Below are 23,266 nucleotides of genomic sequence, written 5' to 3'. Positions count from 1 at the left end.
ACTCGGGAGCGGAATATACTGAGTAACGTCCCCTGGATTGTCGCCGGGCGACAATGGGATCGGACGAGATGGTCTCGTGCCGACTCCGTGGTCCTTCTGCTGGCGGGGACTAGAGGATGTCTGGCCACGTACGCGCTGGGCGCGGAACTGGGCATCGCTCGTTGCGTAGTGTGAGTGCTTGGCCACGTACGCGCTGGGCGCGGAACTGAGTACCGCTGCGAAGCCAGGACGTGCGGATGGTCCATAGGGGAGACCATGGTGCATATGGAAATAATGCATGGTGCATTTGGTATTAATGCACTATTTTCTGGGAAAATAGTGCGAGTTGATTTTTGGGTAAATCATTTTCTGGGAAAATGTTTTACGAATAATTTGGACCAAAATGGGATTTTGGTGTGAGTTGGAAATTTATCATTTTCGGGGAAAATGATGTTTTGTGGAAAAAAAATGCATGTTTTCATGTGCATGCATGTTAGTTGCATTTAATGCATTTTATATTACGTTGCTGTTTGGGTTATACTTACCTGCGATACCATTTTGTGGTAACGCAGATTTTAATGCTGATCAGGAGGAGGAGGGCGAGCCTGAGGAGACGGCTCCGCCTGAGGAGTGATCTGGGATCACTCGTTTGTATATCTAAAACTATTGTAAATTATTTTATGGATGACTGTATAACGGCTATTTAAATCTTTACTGATGTTTGATTGTAATTAAATTCTGGTACTTAGTTGACTATCCGCTGCGTTATTTTATTTGAACACTGTTGCATGTACACACACCGGCACTTCGTTAGGATGCGTGACCGTGTTGTCACCATCCTGGCATCTCGATCCCTGTGTATTTATATAAGGGGGATTGGGGGCGCCACACTTGCGAACGCAATAGATCAATAACATTTTTCTTCTCGAGAAAATAGGTTCTGGCCATGGAAGAACTCTCGAAGTTGCTTTTGCAATTAATCTCATTCATTGGAATGATACTGCTTGCGATGGTGGCAGCAGCGGCAGCGGCAGCGGCAGCTCAAGCCCAACCTGGCTGCGCCAACAAGTGTGGGGATAATGTAGAAATTCCATTTCCATTTGGCTTGAGTGAAGAATGCTACTTGAACAAGATGTTCAATATTAGTTGTGATGACTCTCTTAGTGCAACGATAGGGGTCAACGTCCGTGTTACAAACATATCCATTGAGGCTCATGAAATGCATGTCCTGGCACTTGTAGCCCGAGACTGTACAATGCCTCGGGTTCCATCGAATCCGATTATCCATCCTGGTTTTGCGCAGGAAAGTTTACCATTTCTACAACCAAAAATCAGTTCATTGTTCTTGGCTGTGACACTGAGGGCATTATTAGTTGGGAGAAAAATGAAAAAATATACTCGACAGGGTGCAGATCTCAATGTAATGACCTAAGCGATGCGGTCAACGGGTCATGCTCTGGCGTTGGGTGTTGCAACGTAGAGTTTCCAGATGGCTTGAAAAATTATAATCTGAGTGTGTCCAGCTTTGAAAATCACACAAACGTATGAGACTTCAATCCTTGCGGCTACGCTTTTGTTGTCCAAAAAGGAAACTTTAGCTTCTCCACTGATTACCTTCAGAAACGGCCAAGCCATTGGCGTCCAATGGTACTTGATTGGGCAATTGGGGAGGAAAGATGCGAAGAAGCTCAGAGAAAACCGAATTACGCATGTCAGGATCCGAATAGTGAATGCCATAATCCAAAAACAAGGTCGGGGTACCAGTGCAAATGCAGGCAGGGTTACCAAGGGAACCCATACCTCCCTCACGGTTGCCAAGGTATCATAAATCTACAAAAGCTTACCGAGCAATAAACATGAAAAAGATGAATATGTATGTATGTATGTATGTAGTTTTTATTTGCTTACAATATGATTACTGCATGCACTATATCTGAAGCTGATGTTTTATTTTTTTTTCATTTGATTCACAGATATAAACGAATGTGACAATGCTACACTGAATAAATGCGAAAGAGCACGAGACTGTGAAAACACAGAGGGCGACCATATATGTCGTTGCCCATAGTGGTACCATGGTGACGGAACACAAGATGGGGGAGGTTGTGCTCCGGATTTCGTACTTATGATTCAGATTGCCGTTGGTGAGCATATAACTATTTCGTTTTTCTCTACGTCTAACTGATATTGGGTTGCCAAAACAGAGCATGCTTAGAAAATTTGCAATTAATTGTTAAATATATGGAAAAACATTCCTTAAGTGCTTGCTCAAATTTGGAGGGCTCAAATTTGCATCTTTTGGGTGTTTCTTGAACTCCCTTGTCCAAGCTACAGTACTTTTTGCATGTCATCGTGATTTTGCAGGATCTCTTTTGCAGTTTTACATTTCTTTTGGAACAGCCCTTGGCTTTGGTCGTTTTTGTTACTTTAATTTCTTGGGTATAATTAACAGAGCAATAAATTCTTAATTCTACACCTTTTAATTGTTCGATCAAAGGCGTGGTTAAAATTAATATGGCTTCGATCCGCCTTTCATAATGTAGGAACTGGAGTTTTATTTCTCTGCTTGTGCTTAGCTCTTGGGTGTACTTCGTACTCAAGAAAAGAAAGATTGTCAAGCTCAGAGAGAAGTTCTTTCAACAGAATGGAGGCTTGATTTTATATCAATGACTCGGCCAACAAGAAGGATCCACAAAAACAGTCAAAATCTTTACCCTAGATGAGCTGCAGAAGGCTACCAAAAACTATGATGAGAGCAGGATAATTGGCCGAGGAGGTTTTGGTACGGTTTACAAAGGTTTTTTTAGCAGACAATAAGATCGTTGCCATCAAGAAGTCCAAGATAGAGGATGAAAACCAAATTGAGCAATTCATCAACGAGGTTGTTGTGCTCTCCCAAATTAATCATAGGCATGTTGTCAAACTCTTGGGATGTTGTTTAGAGACACAAGTTCCTTTGCTTGTCTACGAATTTGTCCCGAAGGGTACCCTTTTCAAGTACATTCATCAGGAAAGCAATGCGTCCACATTTCCATGGGAAACCCGCTTGAGGATAGTTGCAGAAACAGCTGAGGCACTATGGTATCTGAAAAAGCAGTGGTTCTCCCAATTACTACACCTAGAGGGGGGTGAATAGGTGTAATTCAAATTTGTTGGTCTTTACAAAATTATAAACAAACAAACAGTTAATCAGATAACACAAATAATCAACACAATGATTTTGGTCACGAAGTGGAAACTCATTTGAAGAACGTCTTCAAAATCTAAAATCACTCCGGGTGTAAGCCACCACCTAAAATCCACTATAGAAAAAGTTTATTACAACCAATTTAGAGACACTCACAAAACTTTTGTAGTTCCTAAACTTAGCTTGCAACATCATGGGTGACCCACTTGATCTCTACACGCATGTAGTGTTGGAACTCCGACCTTTCTATAGCATCCCACGAGAACCTCTCGATCTCTGCATCAACAGCAGCTCCGAACTCTTCCAACCAAACAAAACGTCCACCTCAATAGATTTTGAATAAGATTTGATCTTGAGTGTGGTGTGGTGGAGATGTGTTTGTCCAAGAGAGATTCAACAATGTGGAAAAGTTTTTCTCTATGGCTCTTGAAGCAACTAGGGTTTTTGCTCTATTTCTCCACACCAAAGAACATAAATAAGCTGTTCTATTTATAGTCCCAGCAAGACACGGCACTCAAAATCATGAATTTTAGATTGTCTTGAACATTGGCTCGAGCGAAGTGTCGAGCGAAGGTCGAGCGCACGTTGTCTTCTGAAACCGCTCGAGCGCACATCGAGCGAACCTCTCTGGATGAGTTCTGCTCAAGTGTTGGGTCGAGCGCACATCGAGCGAACCTCTCTGGATGGGTTCCGCTCGAGCGCTAAGTCGAGCGCACATCGAGCGAACCTCTCTGGAAGAGTTCTGCTCAATCGCCACGTCAAGCGCACATTGAGTGAACCTCTCTGTATGGTTCCGCTCGAGCACTGCGTCGAGCGCACATCGAGCCAACCTCTCTGGAAGGTCCCGCTCGAGCGCCAGTCGAGCGCCAGTTGAGCCATATTGAGCACACTTCAATCTTTTCATATCACACTGCTTCAACATTTGTTACAACTCAATTTTACACAGGTTTTCACAAGAATATACCAATCAACTAATTTTTCCCTCAACAGTATCTACGTTCTGCAGCCTCAATACCTATAATTCACAGGGATGTAAAATCAACAAATATACTGCTTGATGATGATTTCACTGCAAAAGTCTCCGACTTTGGAACTTCAAGATTGGTTCCGAGAGATCAAATGCAACTAGCCATTGTAGTACAAGGAACTCTTGGATACTTAGATCCTGAATACTTGCAAATAAACCAATTGACAGAGAAAAGTGATGTCTATGGCTTTGGAGTGGTGCTCGTGGAGCTACTTACAGGAAAGGAGGCACTTTTATTTGCTAGGTCCAAGGAGCAAAGAAGTCTGGCTATGTATTTTATTTCTTCCATAAAAGAGGAAAGATTGTTTGAAATTCTTGAAAATCACATAGTTGCAGAAGGAAATAAGGAGCAGATCCAACAATTTGTGGAGCTTGCAAGGAGATGCTTAGCAGTAAAAGGGGATGAGAGGCCTACAATGAGGGAAGTAGCAATGGAATTAGAAGGAATAAGAGAGATGCAGGAGCGTCTCTGGTTTAACATGGTAGCAAATTCAGAAGAGGTAGAACACTTGCTTGGTGAGACATGCGAGGCTAACAAATATGGGGGAAGTAGCAGTACCGTAACTACTGGATATCATCATAGCATGAATGACCATGGAACCTACGACTTGGGAGATGGAAGATGAATGTTTTGTGCTAACATATACGGATGTTGATGTCATTTTCTTCTCATGCATATATGCAATTTCCTACTTTTATTCTGTACGTGCATTCCCTTCTATGGGTATGACGGATCCTTTGTAGTTGTCATCTAATGTGGTTAGCGACTCTGCATTGAGACTTGTTTTTCCTGTGTTTTTTCTGTGTTTCACTCTTTCTCGTATGACATACTGCATGCTTCAAGTTGTCTTGAGAATGAAATAAATAAACAAAGACGTACCGCTTACTGCATGGAATGCTCAGTTGACATAATGCTTTCCGTTCAGTCATGGAACTTCTGTGACTCTGTCTAAAGGGTTTAGTTGACCATATTAATCATATCTATCAGACTAGACTTCCTTTTACTGAGTTTGTATTACTCGAAAAACATGCAAAATATAATGAATCTCAAACAGCTCATCCTATAGATTTTAAGTTCGAATTACTGCACATAAGAACTAGCTCCCACACACACACACACACACACATATAGCCTAATCCTCTTCAAGATTAAACAAAAGTACAAGCTTTGATGAGGACATAGAGCACAAAGAAGCCTAACACTCTAGGTCTTTAAACACTTCCTACCTAAATTCCTTGACATTGAGATGGGAAAAAAGGACTTAAAATAGTCTTCACACGCTCAATCTGCAAATAAAAGTTACAAAAATCTACAAGAATCAACCATCAAGTGGATGGACAAAGAAGCAAAATAATTGAGCAGCACATGTGCAAAATATATCTTGTTCAAGAATTCAGCAAAATAAATGCTAATTACGCCATGCTGCAACATTGCGCAGCTAATTATAGTGGAAGTATTTCCCCAGAAAGTTTTTGTTCATTCAGTGATTCTTGGCTGATATTATCTGTTTTCATGATGTATCACGTAATCATGTGAAAGGAATGGTTGCACTAGCAGAAGAAATTCAATATGGAACATGCAAGCTGCCTTAAAAAAAAAAAAAAAATGTGAGCAAAATGAAGTGTGACCATCATTTTTCCTTTATACGAAGCCAATTAATGCTTTACTCAAATCCATGATATCACCTCTAGAGATCAGTACTGCCTTACCAAGAACGTCAAGATACTACAATATATGTGTAATAAAGGGGCGCCCATAGTTGGCACCCCTTCCTCTTCATATGCCCACATATGAAGTGGCTAATAATGGGTAACAATTGGAGATCAGGCTATATATAGCCCCTCCTCCCTTAGAGGTTGGGGCCTCGTGGACTAAAGTCGAAAACCTCTCACTCTCAAATAGTACGGTTCTCTCTAATCCCAGTATCAGGCTGTGCACTCTGATCTAGAATTTCTAACATTATGGTAAGTTTTATTTCATTTTTGGAGAAAAATATGATCTAGAAGAGAATTACCTTGAAGATTAATAAAAAAGACCATCGGTAGGCCAGGTCTTGCAGGCCTGATGGCATTCCTCACCTTCGAACTTCTTGTGGTTGAATGCCAAAATACCTTACAGGATTTGCAAATATAGCATTGTCCCTCTCTAATGAAGGATATCTGGAAATCGAAATCCCCCTTCCCCACAATTCCCTTATAAAAAATTGATCAGTTCATCACCATTAATAGTGGTAGTACTTGGCATCATGCGAGAAAAGCCTCTCAAAATTAGGAGAATACAAAAGTATATCCTGAAATCGTCCTCTACAAAGTTGTTCTGTTATGAATGCAACTCTCGACTATCTTTACAACCGAGTACGTACTATATCTGCTGCCAAAGTGAAATAAATCTACAAGGGTGCGAATCTGTTCATTCGACATCAGATTGATATAAAAACTAGTTTGCGAAACTCTGCAGGCTTCCTTTAGTGCAATTCTAAAACTGCCTTTCTTACAGTTTAGAAGGAGGCGTACGTCGAATTAAAGTTCTTCAGATCGCGACTAGATCTTCCCATCTGAGGAAGGGAGGTTTCTGTTGGCCCTCCAGGTTGTAGAAGATGATGAAGTTAGAGAATTGGTGCGCTTGGAGGGGGATGAGGAAGGAGAGGGGAGCTTCTTAGGCAGCATCTGTTCCCAATATTCCTTAGGCAATCTTGATGCTTCTGAAAGAACAATGAAAGCAAGAAGAGTCAAGAGCAAGCACTTGACTAACATCATGTTGAAGAACACTAGTGATCAGGAAATCGCCAGAGCTCTCTTTTCACTTTCAATGCCTGCAGCTTTAGAGTGACTGTTGCAGTAGACATGTTGAGTAATGTATGGAGACTGCCAACTCGGTTGTTTGAGGAAAGATTACTTAATGGCAGACAATGGGGTATTAGATAATTCATATCTTTGAAGCAGCTCATGTTCATGTTGCTCTCATTGTCGAAATAGAAGTAGAATTTGAGTACGTGAGGGAGGAAATTTAGGGACTTTTATATTCAGTAGCCCTCATTGGTTGAGTACTATAATTGTTTAATCTCCTGTCTGGTTAGAAATCTCTGCTGTCAGACCTACTGAAGCCATATGTGACTTTTATAAAAGAACATTTTAACCAACTTGGTCTGCACTTTTGTATGTACACATATTCCCAGAATATCATGCATGCGGCCATGAGATTCATGCTGAGCATGCATGACTTGAAGCACGAGCCTTTTGTGTTTAGGGTCAGAGTTCATATAAAATCAATCAAATCTACAGAAGTTTTTACAAATCAATGGGAGGAAATGTTTATGGGTTCAATGCTTATCATTCGAAAAGAACAATGGTAAACAGAAACTTGATCAAAATTTGAAAATCCTATTCATTCAATCCCTTGCAACTGCATCACCCTTGGGTTTGCATGGCTGTGCGCGTATATACCATCATGCATGGTTAATCCTCCACTTTTAAACTAAAACTGACGAAGCATGGGTCACTAATAAAATCTTTTCCTAGAATGGCACTAAGCCTATCCCACTTAACTCTAGTATAATTATTCTCTTTCAATCATGCAAACATGAGGATGGTACCCTTTTTTCATTTATTTTACAGAGATCAGTTCGAAAGACAAACATGCATAAGTAAGAAAAAGTGGAGAAAATTCTATAGAAGTCCAAAGAAGCATCTCCGCACTTTTTGTATGCCATTTTGGCAACAAAGAAATGCTTTTACCTGGAAAAGATAATGGTTATCGGCACTTCCACCAGGAAATCAATAAATTTTGTGAAAATGCCAGTGATTGGTGGCACCACCTCTCCTCAAATAATGGGCAGCCCAGCCAATACCTAAAGGAAAATACTTTAGATACAAAAGAATTACACAAGAGTAAACCTACAAACTGATGTGGCTTAATGTGGTACATCATATTATAAAGTTATTTTTATTGTAAAGTAGATTTAACGGATCACATGGCACTACATTAGTTTGTAGATTTACTTTTGTATAATTTCTTTGTATATGTAGCAATTCTCATAGCTAAATTGACTGATCAGAAAAGTCTCATTGTTACAATTTACAAAGTTCACTTTGCTAACATATATACAAGGAATGATCCTTCAGCCATAATAGTAGTTAAGCTATAACTAGTTCAATGAATTTTTCAGGAAATGGAGCATCCTCAAACAATAAACCATACACATACATCCTTAATCAATCATGAGTTTCAAAATACCACATCTTCTACTTCCAACCAATCATCACAGAAAGATACATCAATTTTTGATGTAATTTCTTACAGTTCTCTTCATAGGCCTACCATTTCTCTTATTACAAGCTTTTTCTCAAAAATACTAACCCTTCTCTTCAATCTAGCCCATAAGCTATTTATTCTCAAATGTATCTTTCTGTGATGATTGGTTGGAAGCTATTCTCAAATGTACTAATTCAAGAGGATTGTTCCATTTTAGCCCATAAGCTATTCTCAAATGTAAGAGACAAGTTAAAATGACCAGGAAACACAATGATTTCAAGCATTCCAAGTATGAGAGAATGAATTGATATTAGATTTCTTATCCAGGAATTAAAGAAAATAAGGTAATAGAGTACCATACTATTCGTCACATGGGATTGCTCTTTTATCAAAAGAAAGGATATGCATGCATGCTGTTATCTTCCTTAAAAGTCTTGCTGTCGGACAATGTTCCAAAGGTTCATACACCATAATGATGTGCACACGCTTCCATGATTAAATGAGAATGCAGGAAAATATATATGTCGTTTAAGTTTATCTTCTCAATTTTATCGTTTATGTATTTTATTTTTTTAAAATTTTTATTTTTTTTACTTAATAATTAAGAAAGTGATTATTAGTATATTGGTATTTTTTATAATGTTTAAAGATATTTAAAAGAAAATAAAAAATAATACAATTTACAATAGGCCAAAGGACAAATATGGGTGGCATTTAGCACAACCCTTCTCGATATTATTATTGTTATTAACATTTCATAACAAACTTAGATACGCCTGCAGATCAAGATCATACGTACGTACTATGCTTGTGCAGCTAATAAATAAGAGTGAGGATATGAAGCTCCAAATCAGGTTAAACTGAGAAGTGTGAGTTTCTTTAGGTGGAAGTGGAACACCACTTGTAAGAATGATAACTCTTTTTTCAGTACATGTATGGATTTATTTTTATTTTTATTTTTTGAGAAGAAATATGTATGCTTTATTAATCAAGACTTAGCAATACAATGAGGAATTTCCTCTACATCAACGATAGTTTCGGAAATATGTAAAGCATCTCTTGCCAAAACATGAGCTATATGATTGGAGCCTCTATGAACATGTGAAATAGTCCACTGCTGTAACTGTGAAAAAGCTCTCCTAGCATCAGATATTATCATACTTGATGTATCTCATCCTTGAGTCCCATTTTTTATTGCTGTAACCACATTTGCAGCATCTCCTTCCAAAACAATCTTTGGAAACCCAACTAAACAGCAAACCTTGAAGCATGTTAAGCAGCCATCACTTCAGGAAGAAGAGGGTAAGGGTAGAGTGGTCTCTTCATTCTCATTGTAGCCATGATCTGTCCCTCACAATCGCTTGCCAAGCCTCCAAAACCAGCCATGCAATTATGTTTGTCAACAGCTGCATCCCAGTTGAGATCATACCTCGAGGAGGTGCCACCCAATTAGATGGATCATTAGTAGATCCAAGGACACTCCTCTACCGTTCCTGAAAACTGGCTTTAATATCCAACAATCTTTTGCTTGCTTGGTTAAACAGAGAGAGGATTAGTAAATTGTTTTTCAAAGATAACTTCATTCCTCCTTTTCCATAGTTTCCACATGACTACTGCAACCCCCATTAGCTCCCCTTCCCCAAGTGTTTCCAAAAGGTTAGTACATGTATGGAGCTGTATCAATGCTCATAATGCGGTAGCTTTCAAGTCAATTAACGTTAAATTTGATTATCATCACCAGAAAGAACATGTTTTCTTCCTGTTTTTGCTACAACATGCAGTTTGCTCCAGCAAATCTGTAGGAGATTTGAGAAACCAACGATAACAGAGAGAGGGCTGATTTCAGATGCGGGAAATAACGAAGATACAAGTGTTTAGGGTAGTAATAAACATGGACGATGGCGCAGATTCTTTATGAGTAACTTTCCGGGCATTTATATCAACGATAATACGATGAGAAAATAGTTTCAGATATCAAGGACCATAACTTAAGCACGAAAAAATGGAATAAATGCAGTAAAAAACACATAGCTGAGACAGAATAATCGGCCATATAATGTATAAATAGAGAAATCTGGATATTACGTTTAAAAAAACGAACGTAATAGACTAATAATATAAGCATGAGAGCAGCCTCGGACAGTAAGTCAGTTGAAGCATCATGCTTAAGCGATAGCTGATTTAATTGTCTCCATCTCTGTGGGACGCCACAATGTCTTCTGAACACAAAGCAATCCCTTATTGTCTTCTGAATAAATTAATCTGATCTCCCACTTTAAAGATTTAGCCATTTTCTCGACTTCTTCTACAGTTTCACCATCGTCCCGTATGATCAGCTTTCCTTCTGGCCTAAGGATCCTATCAACCTCTGCAAACACTGCCGCTAAGTTGCACCTGTGACCAGAAAATTGGCATTTAACCAGATAAATCGAAGGACATCTGTTTTGAAGAATAAAACATCGAATGCAGTACGAAAAATAACAAACCTCCTTTTAAGAGTTGAGAAGAGATAGTCGGCATGGAGAAGATCGTAAGATCTGGGATAGGTATTAAATGATTCACACCAGTCGTGATATATTCCAAATAAACCACGCTCATATATTATTGGGAGTGTGTCCGGAGAGTCGATCGGGACTACATTCATAACCCACACTTTCAAGTCCTTTAGTGCCGCAGCAAACCTAGAAGAAATATTCATTGTGTAAAGCTCATCAAAAAACAGAAAACGAAAGAAAACATGAATGAAAATGAACCTGCAATCTTCTTACTACACTAGAAGAAGGAAATGTAATTGATTTATTTTGACAAGTAAGAGGGAAATATCATAACCATAGGAATGAAATGCAATAATAGGATGCTGAAAGAGTATTCCCATCATTTAACCCACGCCGACCACATTCAGTTCAAATTGATGGGTAATGATCAGATAATGGTGCCAAAAGGAATTCACTCTTTTACAAGTGCCTGCCAAGGATATTACTTTCATGGAAATAAAGTATTCAAGAAAATTACGATGCTTACCCTCCATATACAGCTCTCATGTCCATAACATTTCTCACGGAAGACCAATTGATTCCCATCCCATTCAAATATGACTTGGAGACAACATTTTTCCAGTGTTTGTAGTCAGCAGTGAAATCCTCCAGAGCACCTTTGCGATAGACTCCGACCTGAGAATTCAACCAGTAAGGTGCTTTCTCCAACCTTCGTGGCCATTGCTCAGGCCAGCGAGACCCCCTCTCTGATGCACTGATTGGCACTTTGTGCATGCATGCTTGCATCGGTACATTCCTAAGAAACAACAAGTATTCACTAGTAAGCATTCTTGTAGAGCCTTTTAAATGTGAGGTGCTTCTGTAGCAAAGTGAAGCAATACTGGAGCTAGGAAGTTGCCAAGATAAAGAAGAAACTGTATGAATAAAGATAAAATCATTTTTGAAGGTAAAATCATCCTCGCTTCAGTGATTTCCTAATCCTATTCTCCTGTTTTCAACTTTTCCCATAACCAAAATAAGGAAAATGCATATTTATCCCATAATATAATATATGTTTAAATCATGAAACTACAATTTCTAGCACTCCTGACAGTGTATGTAAATTAAATAATCGTCTCATAATATAGAGAGCAAGAAAAACTAAAAATGCCCTTAATTCGTATTTTTTTTCAGTTAAGTGTATGCGATTATGTATGTACTACCATGTAACTAGGTTCAGTTTTTGTATACCGTGTACTTGGCTTCGCCTTGCTACTTGTCTCAATAAAATTTCTTATTCATCAAAAAAAAAAAAAATTATGTATGTACTACCATAGCTTGTTTGAATTCAATGTTTATGGCACATCTATATCTCAATGTTTGTGTGGGTTCTTTTTTTTCCCCGCTTTTGAGCCCTTTATCAATGAAGGATATTACATATTGATCCATCGTCCTCAAATGCTAAGTAAATGACACTTTACTCATAAGAACCTTCCCTTGGGGAGGAGAACGTCAGCTGGAAATCCCTGCTAATACCTTGTAGGCTTCAATTAATATCCAGGATATATCCAAGCATACTAATGGTTAAACTTCCCTTGAGAAACCATTCTAATCAACCAGAAGTGGTCTGCAAAAATGACATGGCCACGTACTCCTAAAAAGTAGAATTGATTCTGATTTGTAAAGGCAAAAGCATGGAGGTACAACAGCAATAACGCCACATGATCTGATATGCACCAGGGATCTATAGAACATCATAACCTGATTTATTAGATATAAATTGCCTTTTTATCTCACATGTGATTTGTGATTTGTGATTTCGTTCTGTGGTAATAAGCATTATCTATGGCAAGACATGTTGATGGGATCACAAAATAGCATAGAAAAATTATTTTCATGTAAAGTACTTTCCCTGCATAAATTAGAGAAAACATATTAGTCGAGCCTTTGGCTCTCTCATAAAAAACACTACCATGATAATACCAATATGTAAAACTATGGGGTAAAGTGGATATACCAGGCAGCATTTGGATCATCAGATTCTTTGCATATGGGAGGCACATTTTGCGGCCTCTTTTCATAGCACTCATTGGAAGTTGGTTTTCTGTATATTGCTGCTTTCACTCCATCCAATTTGTCCTCTCCAATCACCACCAGATCCCAGCACATTGACTTTGTTAGCTCAGACATTGCTGCCATCAATTACCACATAAAAAAAAAAAAAAATAGAAAGGAATCTAAGAGTCAATCCCAAAGCCCATTTTCTTGTGAGAAACCTGCATAGTAAAGAAATCATTCTACCTTTCCAAATGCCCGAGTCTTCAGGATTCTTCCGATAAACCGGAGTAGCAGACCAGACAAAGTAACCACCAGGTCGCAAGACGCGATTCAGCTCCAAAAGAAGTTTACCACCTATGATGTACCTAAAATTTTATTTCTAGGCAAGAAAAAAAATTGAACTGGGAAGAGGAGAAAAGAAAATGAGAAAGCAAACATTACCTTCAATGTGCCATGGGACCCTACAGCGTGCACAGTGCACAACATCAAATACACCACTAGGGAAGGTAAGTCTTTTAGTTCCCATAACTGATGATATGGCAGGGATTCCTCGTTCAAGTGCAAACTGTACTTGAGCTTCGTGCTCATCTTTGGGAGCAAAAGACATTGCAAGAACATCTCTTTCGAAAAGAAAACCTCCAAAGCTAGCCACTCCACACCCAACATCTAATATCACACGGCTTCTTTTCCCCCATGCAATGGCAGGAAGAGACTGCATTGTCAATACCAATATCCCCCATGCATTGTCAGGAAAAAAAAAAAAAAAAAAAGGTCTCAGCAACAGATTATGCTCTGGAAACCAAAACACAAAACCAGGACACCCTAGCTGGGTATACAAACAGCATACACCTAGTTACATAATAAGGAGCTAGAAAGTGATACAAGAAAGTCATTGAAGCAAGCTCTATCAAGTACACAAGAGGATGCCCAAAGAAATAAAGTATGGAAGAAGAAACTTCTTAGCTCATCCGAAGAACACTCCTTATCTTCAAAGCTTCAACCATTCCTTTCAATCCATAAACACCACATGATAAATAGAGGAATCATCCTCCATACATCCTCAATATGTGAATTGGTCCTACATCGTTGCCAACATGCAAAAAAATCAACCATCCTCTTGGGCATTACCCAAGCAATGCCCGATCTATTAAAGATTTGCACCCATAACATTCTTGTCACCTCACGGTGAAGTAAAAGATAATCTACCAACTCCCCACTCTTCTTACACATATAACACCAATCCATTACAATGAGGCCCCTCTTTCTCAAATTATCCAACATCAAAATTTTCTCAAAAGATGTTGTCCAGCCAAAGAAAGCAATCTTGGGTGGCACCTTACTTTTCCAAATAGGCACAAGGGAATGAAGTATGGTTTTGGCATGACAAGACCTTATACAATGATTGTACAGAAAACTTCCTACTCCCGTCTTCACCCATTGCATCCTGTTCGCCACATAATTACCAAAATTCAATGAATACAATAAACTGTGAAAATCAGAAATAACTCCAATTTCCCAATCATGAGCAGCTCTACAGAAATAAACATTCCATGCTGGGGAACCACTAGAACAAACCAACAATTCAGACACTGAAGCCTCCTGATTAAGAGCCAACCAAAAGAAAGAGGGAAACATGGTCTTAAGAGCTGAATCACCATACCAAAAGTCATGCCAAAAACTGACCCTAGATCCATCACCAACCACGAAACTAATAAAACGATCAAAATCCCCCCATCGATTTCTAATATTCTTCCACAAAGCAACATCATGCGCACTTCTCAATTCATTAGAACACCAACCCAAACTCTCATACTTCAACACAATAATAATCTTCCATAAAGACTCCCCTTCCTGATGGTACCTCTATAACCATTTCCTGAGGATTGCCTTATTAAAAATCCTCATATTTCAAATTCCCAACCCTCCACTAGAAATCGGTGTAAATATCTTATTCCACTTGACCAAGTAAAACTTAGTCTCCTCTCCAATTCCTCCCCACAAGAAAGCTCGGAAATTATGCCCAATTCGATTAGCCACACTTGCCGGCAATGGCAAATGAGATAAAAAAAAAAAATATATATATATATATATATATGTGGGAAGATGAAAAATTGTACTCTTAATAAGAGGGGTTCTTCCCCTTTTGACAAGCATAACCTTTTCCATCCAGCCAATCTCCTCTCAATTTTCTCCACAAACCCATCCCATATAGTCTTAGCCTTGAAGGAGGCCACAAGTGGAAGGCCCAAGTATTTCATTGGCAACAAAGAAACCTTACAGCCCAAAATACTTGCCAACCTTCTAATATTCCTAACATCACCTACCGGCACCATCTTGGATTTCTCAAGGTTCACCTTAAGTTCAGAAACAGCTTCAAAACAAATCAAAAGGGCCTTCAATGCCTAGATGTGACCCAGATCCTTATCACAAAATAATAGTGTCATCTGCAAAATGAAGATGGGAAACATTAATAAAACCATTGTTAGGGCTTCCCACATAAAAGCCAAAAAGAAATCCCGCACCAACCGCAGCATCCAACATTCGACTGAGCGCATCCATAACAATCACAAAGAGAAAAGGGTAGATCGGCTCCCCTTGTCTCAAACCATGTGTGCCGTTAAAAAAACCAGCAAGGGGTTCCATTAACCAAGACGGGAAACCAAGCCATAGTTACACAATGTTTAATCCACACATGCCATCTATCCCCAAATCACATCTCTCAAGTAAACAAAAGGGGAAATCCCAATTTATATGGTCATATGCCTTCTCCATATCCAACTTATATAAAATACCTAGCACTCTCATTCACAATCTACTCTCCAAACATTCATTTGCAATAAGAACCGAATCAAGAATTTGCCACCCCTTAACAAAAGCATTTTGAGGTTTCGAAATTATCTTCTCCATGACTTTTTAAAACAGTTAGCAAGTACTTTAAAGGTAATCTTGCACACCCCATTTACAAGGCTAATACGACAAAAATCTTTGACATCCATCTCCCCTGCCCTTTTAGGAATGAGTGCTAAGAATGCTGTATTGAGACATTTCTCAAACTTTATATAAGAAAAGAATTCATGAAAACCACTCATAATGTCGCCCTTCACAACATCCCAACAGTCCTGAAAAAATGCCATAGAGAAACTATCCGGCCCAGAGGCTTTGTCTCTAGCCATCCCTTCAACCACAAGGTGCACCTCATCCTCCTCAAGTGGTCTCCCCAACCAACTTGCACTTGGACAATGAATTGACTCAAAAGTCAGCCCATCAGATTTTGGCCTCCACATGTGGTGTTCCGAGAGAAGTGTTTCATAATAATGAACTACAAGCTTCTTAGGGCCTATTTGGGAAGTCAATTGTTCTCATACTACTTCATTACTATTCACAAACTATTTCACTATTATTCACAGATATTCTGAGATATTTTTAGTATCCAAACAAGCCCTTAATATCAGAATGATCATCAATAACACGACCATCAAAATGGAGCATCTCAATAGCATTATTCCAACGATGAGAATTGGTTACCCAATGAAAAACTTTGTGCATCAATCTCCTTCTTTCAAGCAAACAGCCAAAGATTTCTGCCTCCACGAAATCTCCTCCAACAAAATCAGGTTTTCAAGTTCAGCTGTCACTGAAACGTTTACTACTCAACTCCTCCTCCGATAAAACCCCAATCTCGGCCCTCTCATCCAACCTATGCAACTCCTCAAAGAGGGACTTCCTTTGACCATCAACATTCCAAAAACTTCCACATTCCACTTCTTCAAATCATTCTTTGAAGATTTAAGCTTATTTGCCAATATAAAACTTGGGGTACCAATAAACTGGTAAGAAGACCACCATTGTCCCACCATATCCACAAAACCTTCAGCTTTTAACCATATATTTTCAAACTTGAAATACCTACTACCCCCATGAATACCCCACAATCCAATATGATAGGAAAATGATCCGAACACACTCTAAGCATTCTTTTTAGGCAGCACTCCGGAAAATGAGCCTCTCAAGGAGGGGAAACAAGAAATCTGTCCAACCTTGACCAAACTCGGTTGTTGGACCAAGTGAAAGCACCCTCCACCAGTGGCAAATCCAATAACTCCATATCAAAATTCAAATCAGAAAATCCCACCATAGCTGGATTTAACCAATACTCCCCCGGCCACTCACTCGGAAACTGAGCAACATTGAAATCTCCTCCAATACACCATAGCACATCCCACCAGCTATAAATTCCTGCAATCTCGTCCCACATAATCCTTCTACTATTATCCAAATTAGGCCTGTAAACACCCACGAAAGCCCATTCAACCCATCTTCCACATTCTTGAAAAGACAAGCCACCGAGAATTCCCCAATACACTCCTCTAGAAGTTCCACAATCCTCTTGTCCCACATCACAATAATAGCACTAGAAGCCCCGTTCAAAGCAAGGAATACCCACCCCACATATCTCCATAGACTTCTGATGATTCTCCTATCAACCAACTATAACTTTGTTTCCTATAAGCAAATAATATCAACCATCCATTGACGAAATAAATTTTTAACACAGAGGCGCTTGTTGCTGTTTTTTTTTTTTTTTTTTTTTTTTTTTGTAAGTAAGAAAATTTTATTAATCACATAATTAGGCATACTCCAGGTACACAGGAAGTATACAAGAGATGATCCTAATTACAAGCTAAGTGCTGTGAAAATCAGCATAAAAGTCATTAAGGATAGTCTCATTCAATAAAATGGCTGAAGCCCAAAGTAACAATGTATGATTAAAAAAAAGTCTCTAAACCCTTCCATCGACCAGTCCCTATTATCAAAGCATCGACCATTCCTTTCATTCCAAGTACACCACATTAGACATAAAGGCACCATCTTCCAAATAGCAGCCATTTGATGATTACCCTAAATTCCTCTCCAGCATAACAATAAGTCGACCACCTTCCTAGACATTAAGGCACTTGTTGCAGTTATCGAGCCCCCTAACATTCTACGAAAGAATTTTAGGCTTCATAAAGTAAGATTTGAAGCCCTCCCTTACTCCTTCCTCCACTTACACTCCCTTGCTTTGCGTCGTAATTTATTGTACAGGTAATTATCTTCTTTCTTTTTTCGATGCTGATTTCGAAGACAAATGATGGTCCGCTTCAATAGCAATAAGTACGGCCCTAAACTGGGCTTCAAATCCATCACAAGAAATCCACAAACACTCCTGAATTTCTTGGAATTTCTTAAGGACCCATTTCGAGGAACACCCAGCCAAACTCACACCTCAGAGCAGAGTACATAAGGCACAAGATCATCACCCACCTTCTCCCTTTTAATCCAATTACAAACCAGATTCTCTAGATCCCTAAGAACCAACTCCATCTTAGCACACCTTTGGTCATCCCTAGAAAGTTTCAAATTATCTTCCACCATCAAACTAAAAAGATGATCCTCCTCCTCGTGGACGAAAACACTACACTATGAGCTTGCCATCAGATTCTCAAGATTTGAGGGAGGAGAGGAGAAAACAACATCATCACCTTCTATCCAGTTAAAATCCTCCAGATTTGAAAATACTGGCAAAACCTTGGAAGAGGCCATTGACATAACTTCTGGCAACTGAATACTCATTTCATGGGCAGGAATGGCCGGTGAACTAATATGAGTTAAGCCCCAGGCCAGAGGAGCCACCTCCTGACTTGAAAATACCAGCAAAACCACTGGCGAAAACTTAGGAGAATATTTCGGCGTAACTTTCGGCAACTGAATACTTATCCCAGGGGCAGAATCGACAGGCTAACTTTTCTATGTTAACCCCAGTGTCGAAGGAGCCATCACCTGTGGTAGGCTAAAGTTGTTTGAGTTAGAGCCCGAGAAAGGCCCGATAGCATTCTTCATCGCCACACCGACACAGGCAGGGAAGTCTTCTGAGATATCGGCTCAATTTTTTTCTCCTTTATCTAAAACATTGGGTTTGGCCCCTTATCACAGCCCATTGGATTCTCAAACGACCCTTTAGAAATACAACCTTTCTTTTTGTCAACCCCTTTGTTAAAACTCAAGCCCACTACCCCAAGATCATCATTTTCCAGCCCCTCCGTCCTAGACTTATGGCCCACGAGTTCCCCCAAGCCCATCACCTTATCAACCCTCGACAGAATACTGTTGATCCTCTCTTTATTTTCAATCTATTCTTACTTCACCTCCACCAGCGACCCTTCCTCTACCCAACCTGACGAGCCTCCCTCGGAAACACCAATGCCACCTATTGAGACAATAATCTGATTGGGAATGTCAACAGACTTCACTGCTCCGCCACCTACCTTTGTCACTACATTGCCCCAAGAGTCCTTAGAAACCCTCATTTGATCCCTCGGGAGCTAACTGACCGGAGAAGACATCAATTTCAATAACACCGCCTTATAAGACCCTTCACTGCCCCACAACATCGACTTGGAAGGAACTCAATCCCTGCTGCGAGCCTGAACTTTATCTCCATAATCAAATCTTCCTCTATTATTGGTGATCGAAACAGAGGATTCGGCATAACCCAAATCCTTAATCGTTTCAACAAAACTCCTCCATCCCTTCCCGTCCATGCCCTCAGGTATGATAATGAAGTCATTCCTGCTGCCATCACCATGCTATGCAATCACCAAATAACACCCATAAAATTAACACAATAATATTGTGCTCAAAAAGCTCGGTTCCCTTCACGCAATGTCTTGTGGAAATCACTATCTCTTGAATCAACACAAGCAGCAATTGTCCTCTCTAGCCATCTTGTCGTCACCTTGCATATGATAACAAATTTTTTCACTTTCCTATACTTCTTTCAGTGATACGCAACAACCCTTCCTTAACCACTGAAAATGTGAATATCTTCAAGACCACCAAAACACTTTTCTCAAACACCATACCAACAAGACAAAAAAATGCCCAGGCCGAAAAGAGAATGCAAAAGAACAGGAAAGAAAGAAAGAAAAATGTAGGGAGAAAAGAAACAAAAGAGAAGAGGATACAAAAATGTAACTGCAATTAACAGGAAGATTTAGGAATATGCGTCAGAAATAAGAAGACAACAGGAAGTCATGAGAGAGAGAGAAGTGAAAATAAGGAGAAATTCTCCCAAAACTCTTTTTGTCTAGATGTAGGTTCAGAATTTCTCTTGACTACTCTTGACCTCACTCACGGAAAAGTAGAATATTTCCAATGATTCTCTTTTTACAAGTAGATTATCCTTGATGAATGTCCAACATAAAAGAAGACAGATAGTGTCAAGGTTATATAAAATTGGTGTCACATGACAAAACAAAGAACCATCACATGCATAGGAAAGTGAAGCAGATGACAAGGACAAGTTGCAAGAATGGAAAATAAGTGCAGAGGCTAATGCAGTTGATAGAATCAACAGAGGTTCATCCATTAGAAATAAGAACAAAAAAATCAAAATAAAATGATCCCAGTAAGCTCAAAGAGGCCACATAAGGATCTTCCAAAATTCTCGCTACAAAGACATTAAGAAATCTCATGGTGTTTTGACCTATCAGGAAACCCAAAAAAGGGCCTTTTTTAACTTTCTTTTTCATTCAGCTGAAGTTAATAAAGAATTTGTCGTTCTTTTAGCAAATATGCACATGCATAGAAATAAGAATTGCAATAGTGAATTCTCATGTGTAGTGTACAACAAAAGACATATAAAGCTCCGGGTCATGTTTAAAGCCTCCTCTTGTTAAGCGTCTTGAGAAACAAAGAACTGAACTAGTTTAAAGTCACCTAAAAAAATAGGGGAGCTACTAAGGATGCTTACACAGAATGCAAACAAATAGGTCCATGTTTGCACCAAGACAGTTGCATTCAGATCCGTGAGATGAGATACAAAGTACCTCATTCACAATATATCAAAATTATTTCTACCTCCCTAATGTTTTTTATACACTTATATTACATGCTTTTATGAAATTACATTTAACAAAATATCTGTTGTTCATAAGACGCAGGTGGAGCATAAAATAAAAGCGACAAGGCTCACTTTTTGAATGAAATCGATGTAGTGAAGAGCCCCATTTATGAACTGAGTTCCACCACCAGGAAAAGTGAGGTATTCACCGGTAATTTTAACCCAATTTTGGTGCCCCTTAACCACTGCAAGCTTTGTGTGGGGAACGTTGTAATACCATATCTGCATCAGGAAGAAGAACAACAATTCTCAACATCAAGTAAACTTAATTTTTCATCAACGCATCATATGTGTTATAATACCTTTCCTCTGCTTTCCGGCCACTTAATTGGCTGCCTATATCCTTTAGGTAGAGGAACAAGACATGTTGGAGCTTCATCAGGGCAATGCCTTTCTCGATGTTCAAAGTGGCTCATACTTGGCAGCTTTCTAATAGCTTGCCAATTGTCAAGGCAAGGGATGTAGTCCGGCCCAGCAGTTACATTGCAAAGTTTCCATCTGCAGTCACTGTCATCCTTAGTTATTGAAGATTGTTGTGATTCCTTCTCATTCTCGGACTCTATTGCTTGGGTTGACCAAGCCCCATTTTGAGTGTTAGTTTCATTCAAAATTTCAGACTGAGCACCAGCAGGTAAAAGCTCATCTGAGCCCTGATTTTTTTCCTGGATTTCCTTGTTATTCTCAGTAGCATCCTTTTCGACAGTCTCACCAAGCACTTCATCTACCTGTTTTGGTCCATCTTGACTCTCGTCTGTGTTAATTTTATTTTCACCCTCAACCAAGTCTGATTCATTGTTACCCTGTCTCTCCTCTAAGCCTGTCTGCTCACTGTCAGAGCTCTCCTTTGTAGCCACTTTCTCCTGATTTTCCTCGGCAACATTCCCAGACTCCCTTTCGATTATGTTTTGGTCATTTCTTGTGTTGCTATCTTCTTTTGTAGAATCCTCAGGCAAACCACCTGAACTGTCGAATTGCCTAGAACCATTTTCAGTCACCACTTGATTTACGGCTTCCTCTGAAGTCAAGTCCGAATTCTGAGTTGGAACAATGGACGACATTAAAGTCCAAATCCCAACTAAACAAAATGCAACAAAAACCACTATAGATATGGTTGAACGGTAACTTGAAGACTTCCTCCCATCGACTCGAGAATATTTCACCTGAGCCATGTTTTCTAGGGGCAGATATCCGCTATTATATACACCTGGAAGGGAAAATAATATACTTATAAAAAATATATATATATCAAAAATCAGCAAACCCACACCTCCCAAATTCGAATTCTGTTTAACCAGTCATTGTTTTGAAATGTGAAATGTGAAATGTGGTTCTTCATCCTGATTTTGTCACCCCAGCCATACTGATTGATGCAACTCATTTTAATTTAAGTGACTTTCCATTTGATATGGTAAGTCACTTAAAATGCGCTAAATATGCCAACATGACTGGGATAACAAATTCTGACTGAAGAGTCGCATTGCTCTTTTGCAATATATAATATTCAACTCTCTTTTTTCATTGGTGAGTACTTTTCTGGATACATAAGCTTAATATAAATCATGTGATTTTATTCTTACTGAATTCACAGGCCTAAAACAGTAACTTCAAATTCAACAATAGAACCACTGTCAGTGAATTTTCACCATCCAAGTTGAATACAATAACTCCAAATTACTACTACAGAGAAAACAATAACTTCTGAAGCATGAATTGTAACCCGAAAGATGAACTCAGAAAAACAAGCTCAGGCAAAAAAATTATCAAGCACTATATTACCTAAAAGCAAAAAGCTCACAACTTTGACAAATGAGAGCAATACCCATTACAGTATGAATCGACCTATAAGTATAAAGAAGGCGGAACCATCGAAGTTCAATATAATATCTCAAAATCACTACTCAAACAATAACCTCTGAAACACGGAGTATAATTAGAAAGTTGAACATAGAAAAAATATCTCGAGCACTATATTACACAAGTGTAAATTCTGAAATATAAAGCAAAAAAATCAATGAACGAGGACGCATACAACTGTGTTGGCTATCACGCTCTGTAAAATAATGTGATAAAATTATCAGGGAAGGAAGATTGAGAAAAGGACTTTTTGATATGTACCCCTTTTTACTTTCCGTGGTCGGAGTGAAAAGATTGGGGATCTCGGGTCTACTGTTTTTCTCTATTGTTCTCTTCGTGTAAAGACTATGAAGAGCGTGAATGAACCCAGAAGCAGACTTGCCATTGTTGCCAAGTGCAGTGAACTGGGGTCATTTTATGGCCGACAGCTCCCTTCAATTTCGGTTTTTAATTTTTTAATTTTCTTCCTTTTATGAGTAACCTTTGCATTTCA

At 39.1% G+C, this 23,266-nt stretch overlaps 2 protein-coding genes across 2 annotated transcripts; one reads left to right on the top strand and one right to left on the bottom strand.

Annotated features, from left to right (window-relative positions):
- Positions 1–925: 925 nt before the first annotated feature.
- On the top strand, positions 926–4,898 carry LOC121243136 (putative wall-associated receptor kinase-like 16). The gene is made up of 4 exons (XM_041141202.1): positions 926–1,399; positions 1,568–1,798; positions 2,744–3,064; positions 4,160–4,898. The coding sequence occupies exons 1-4, from the start codon at positions 926–928 to the stop codon at positions 4,817–4,819; spliced, it is 1,686 nt and encodes a 561-aa protein (XP_040997136.1). The 3' UTR covers positions 4,820–4,898.
- A 5,463-nt stretch (positions 4,899–10,361) lies between these two features.
- On the bottom strand, positions 10,362–23,265 carry LOC121242243 (probable methyltransferase PMT25). The gene is made up of 9 exons (XM_041140134.1): positions 23,035–23,265; positions 21,222–22,123; positions 20,992–21,141; positions 13,419–13,689; positions 13,221–13,331; positions 12,937–13,111; positions 11,467–11,736; positions 10,932–11,126; positions 10,362–10,839 (listed from the first exon to the last, which is right to left on the bottom strand). The coding sequence occupies exons 2-9, from the start codon at positions 22,086–22,088 to the stop codon at positions 10,611–10,613; spliced, it is 2,268 nt and encodes a 755-aa protein (XP_040996068.1). The 5' UTR covers positions 22,089–22,123; positions 23,035–23,265; the 3' UTR covers positions 10,362–10,610.
- Position 23,266: the final 1 nt, after the last annotated feature.

The sequence above is a fragment of the Juglans microcarpa x Juglans regia genome, chromosome 8D, assembly GCF_004785595.1.
Source record: "Juglans microcarpa x Juglans regia isolate MS1-56 chromosome 8D, Jm3101_v1.0, whole genome shotgun sequence".
NCBI lineage: Eukaryota > Viridiplantae > Streptophyta > Magnoliopsida > Fagales > Juglandaceae > Juglans > Juglans microcarpa x Juglans regia.
This window is presented reverse-complemented; position numbering and strand designations above follow the sequence as displayed.

Excerpts from the sequence above, each read along its gene's own strand:
- LOC121243136 (XM_041141202.1), top strand. The coding sequence starts at position 926 with ATGGAAGAACTCTCGAAGTTGCTTTTGCAATTAATCTCATTCATTGGA. Across the intron at positions 1,799-2,743 it reads CCTCCCTCACGGTTGCCAAG|TTGGCCGAGGAGGTTTTGGT; the intron begins GTATCATAAATC and ends AGAGCAGGATAA. Across the intron at positions 3,065-4,159 it reads CAGCTGAGGCACTATGGTAT|CTACGTTCTGCAGCCTCAAT; the intron begins CTGAAAAAGCAG and ends CCTCAACAGTAT.
- LOC121242243 (XM_041140134.1), bottom strand. The coding sequence starts at position 22,088 with ATGGCTCAGGTGAAATATTCTCGAGTCGATGGGAGGAAGTCTTCAAGT. Across the intron at positions 21,142-21,221 it reads GGCCGGAAAGCAGAGGAAAG|ATATGGTATTACAACGTTCC; the intron begins GTATTATAACAC and ends TTCCTGATGCAG. Across the intron at positions 11,127-11,466 it reads ATGAGAGCTGTATATGGAGG|GTTTGCTGCGGCACTAAAGG; the intron begins GTAAGCATCGTA and ends TATTTCTTCTAG.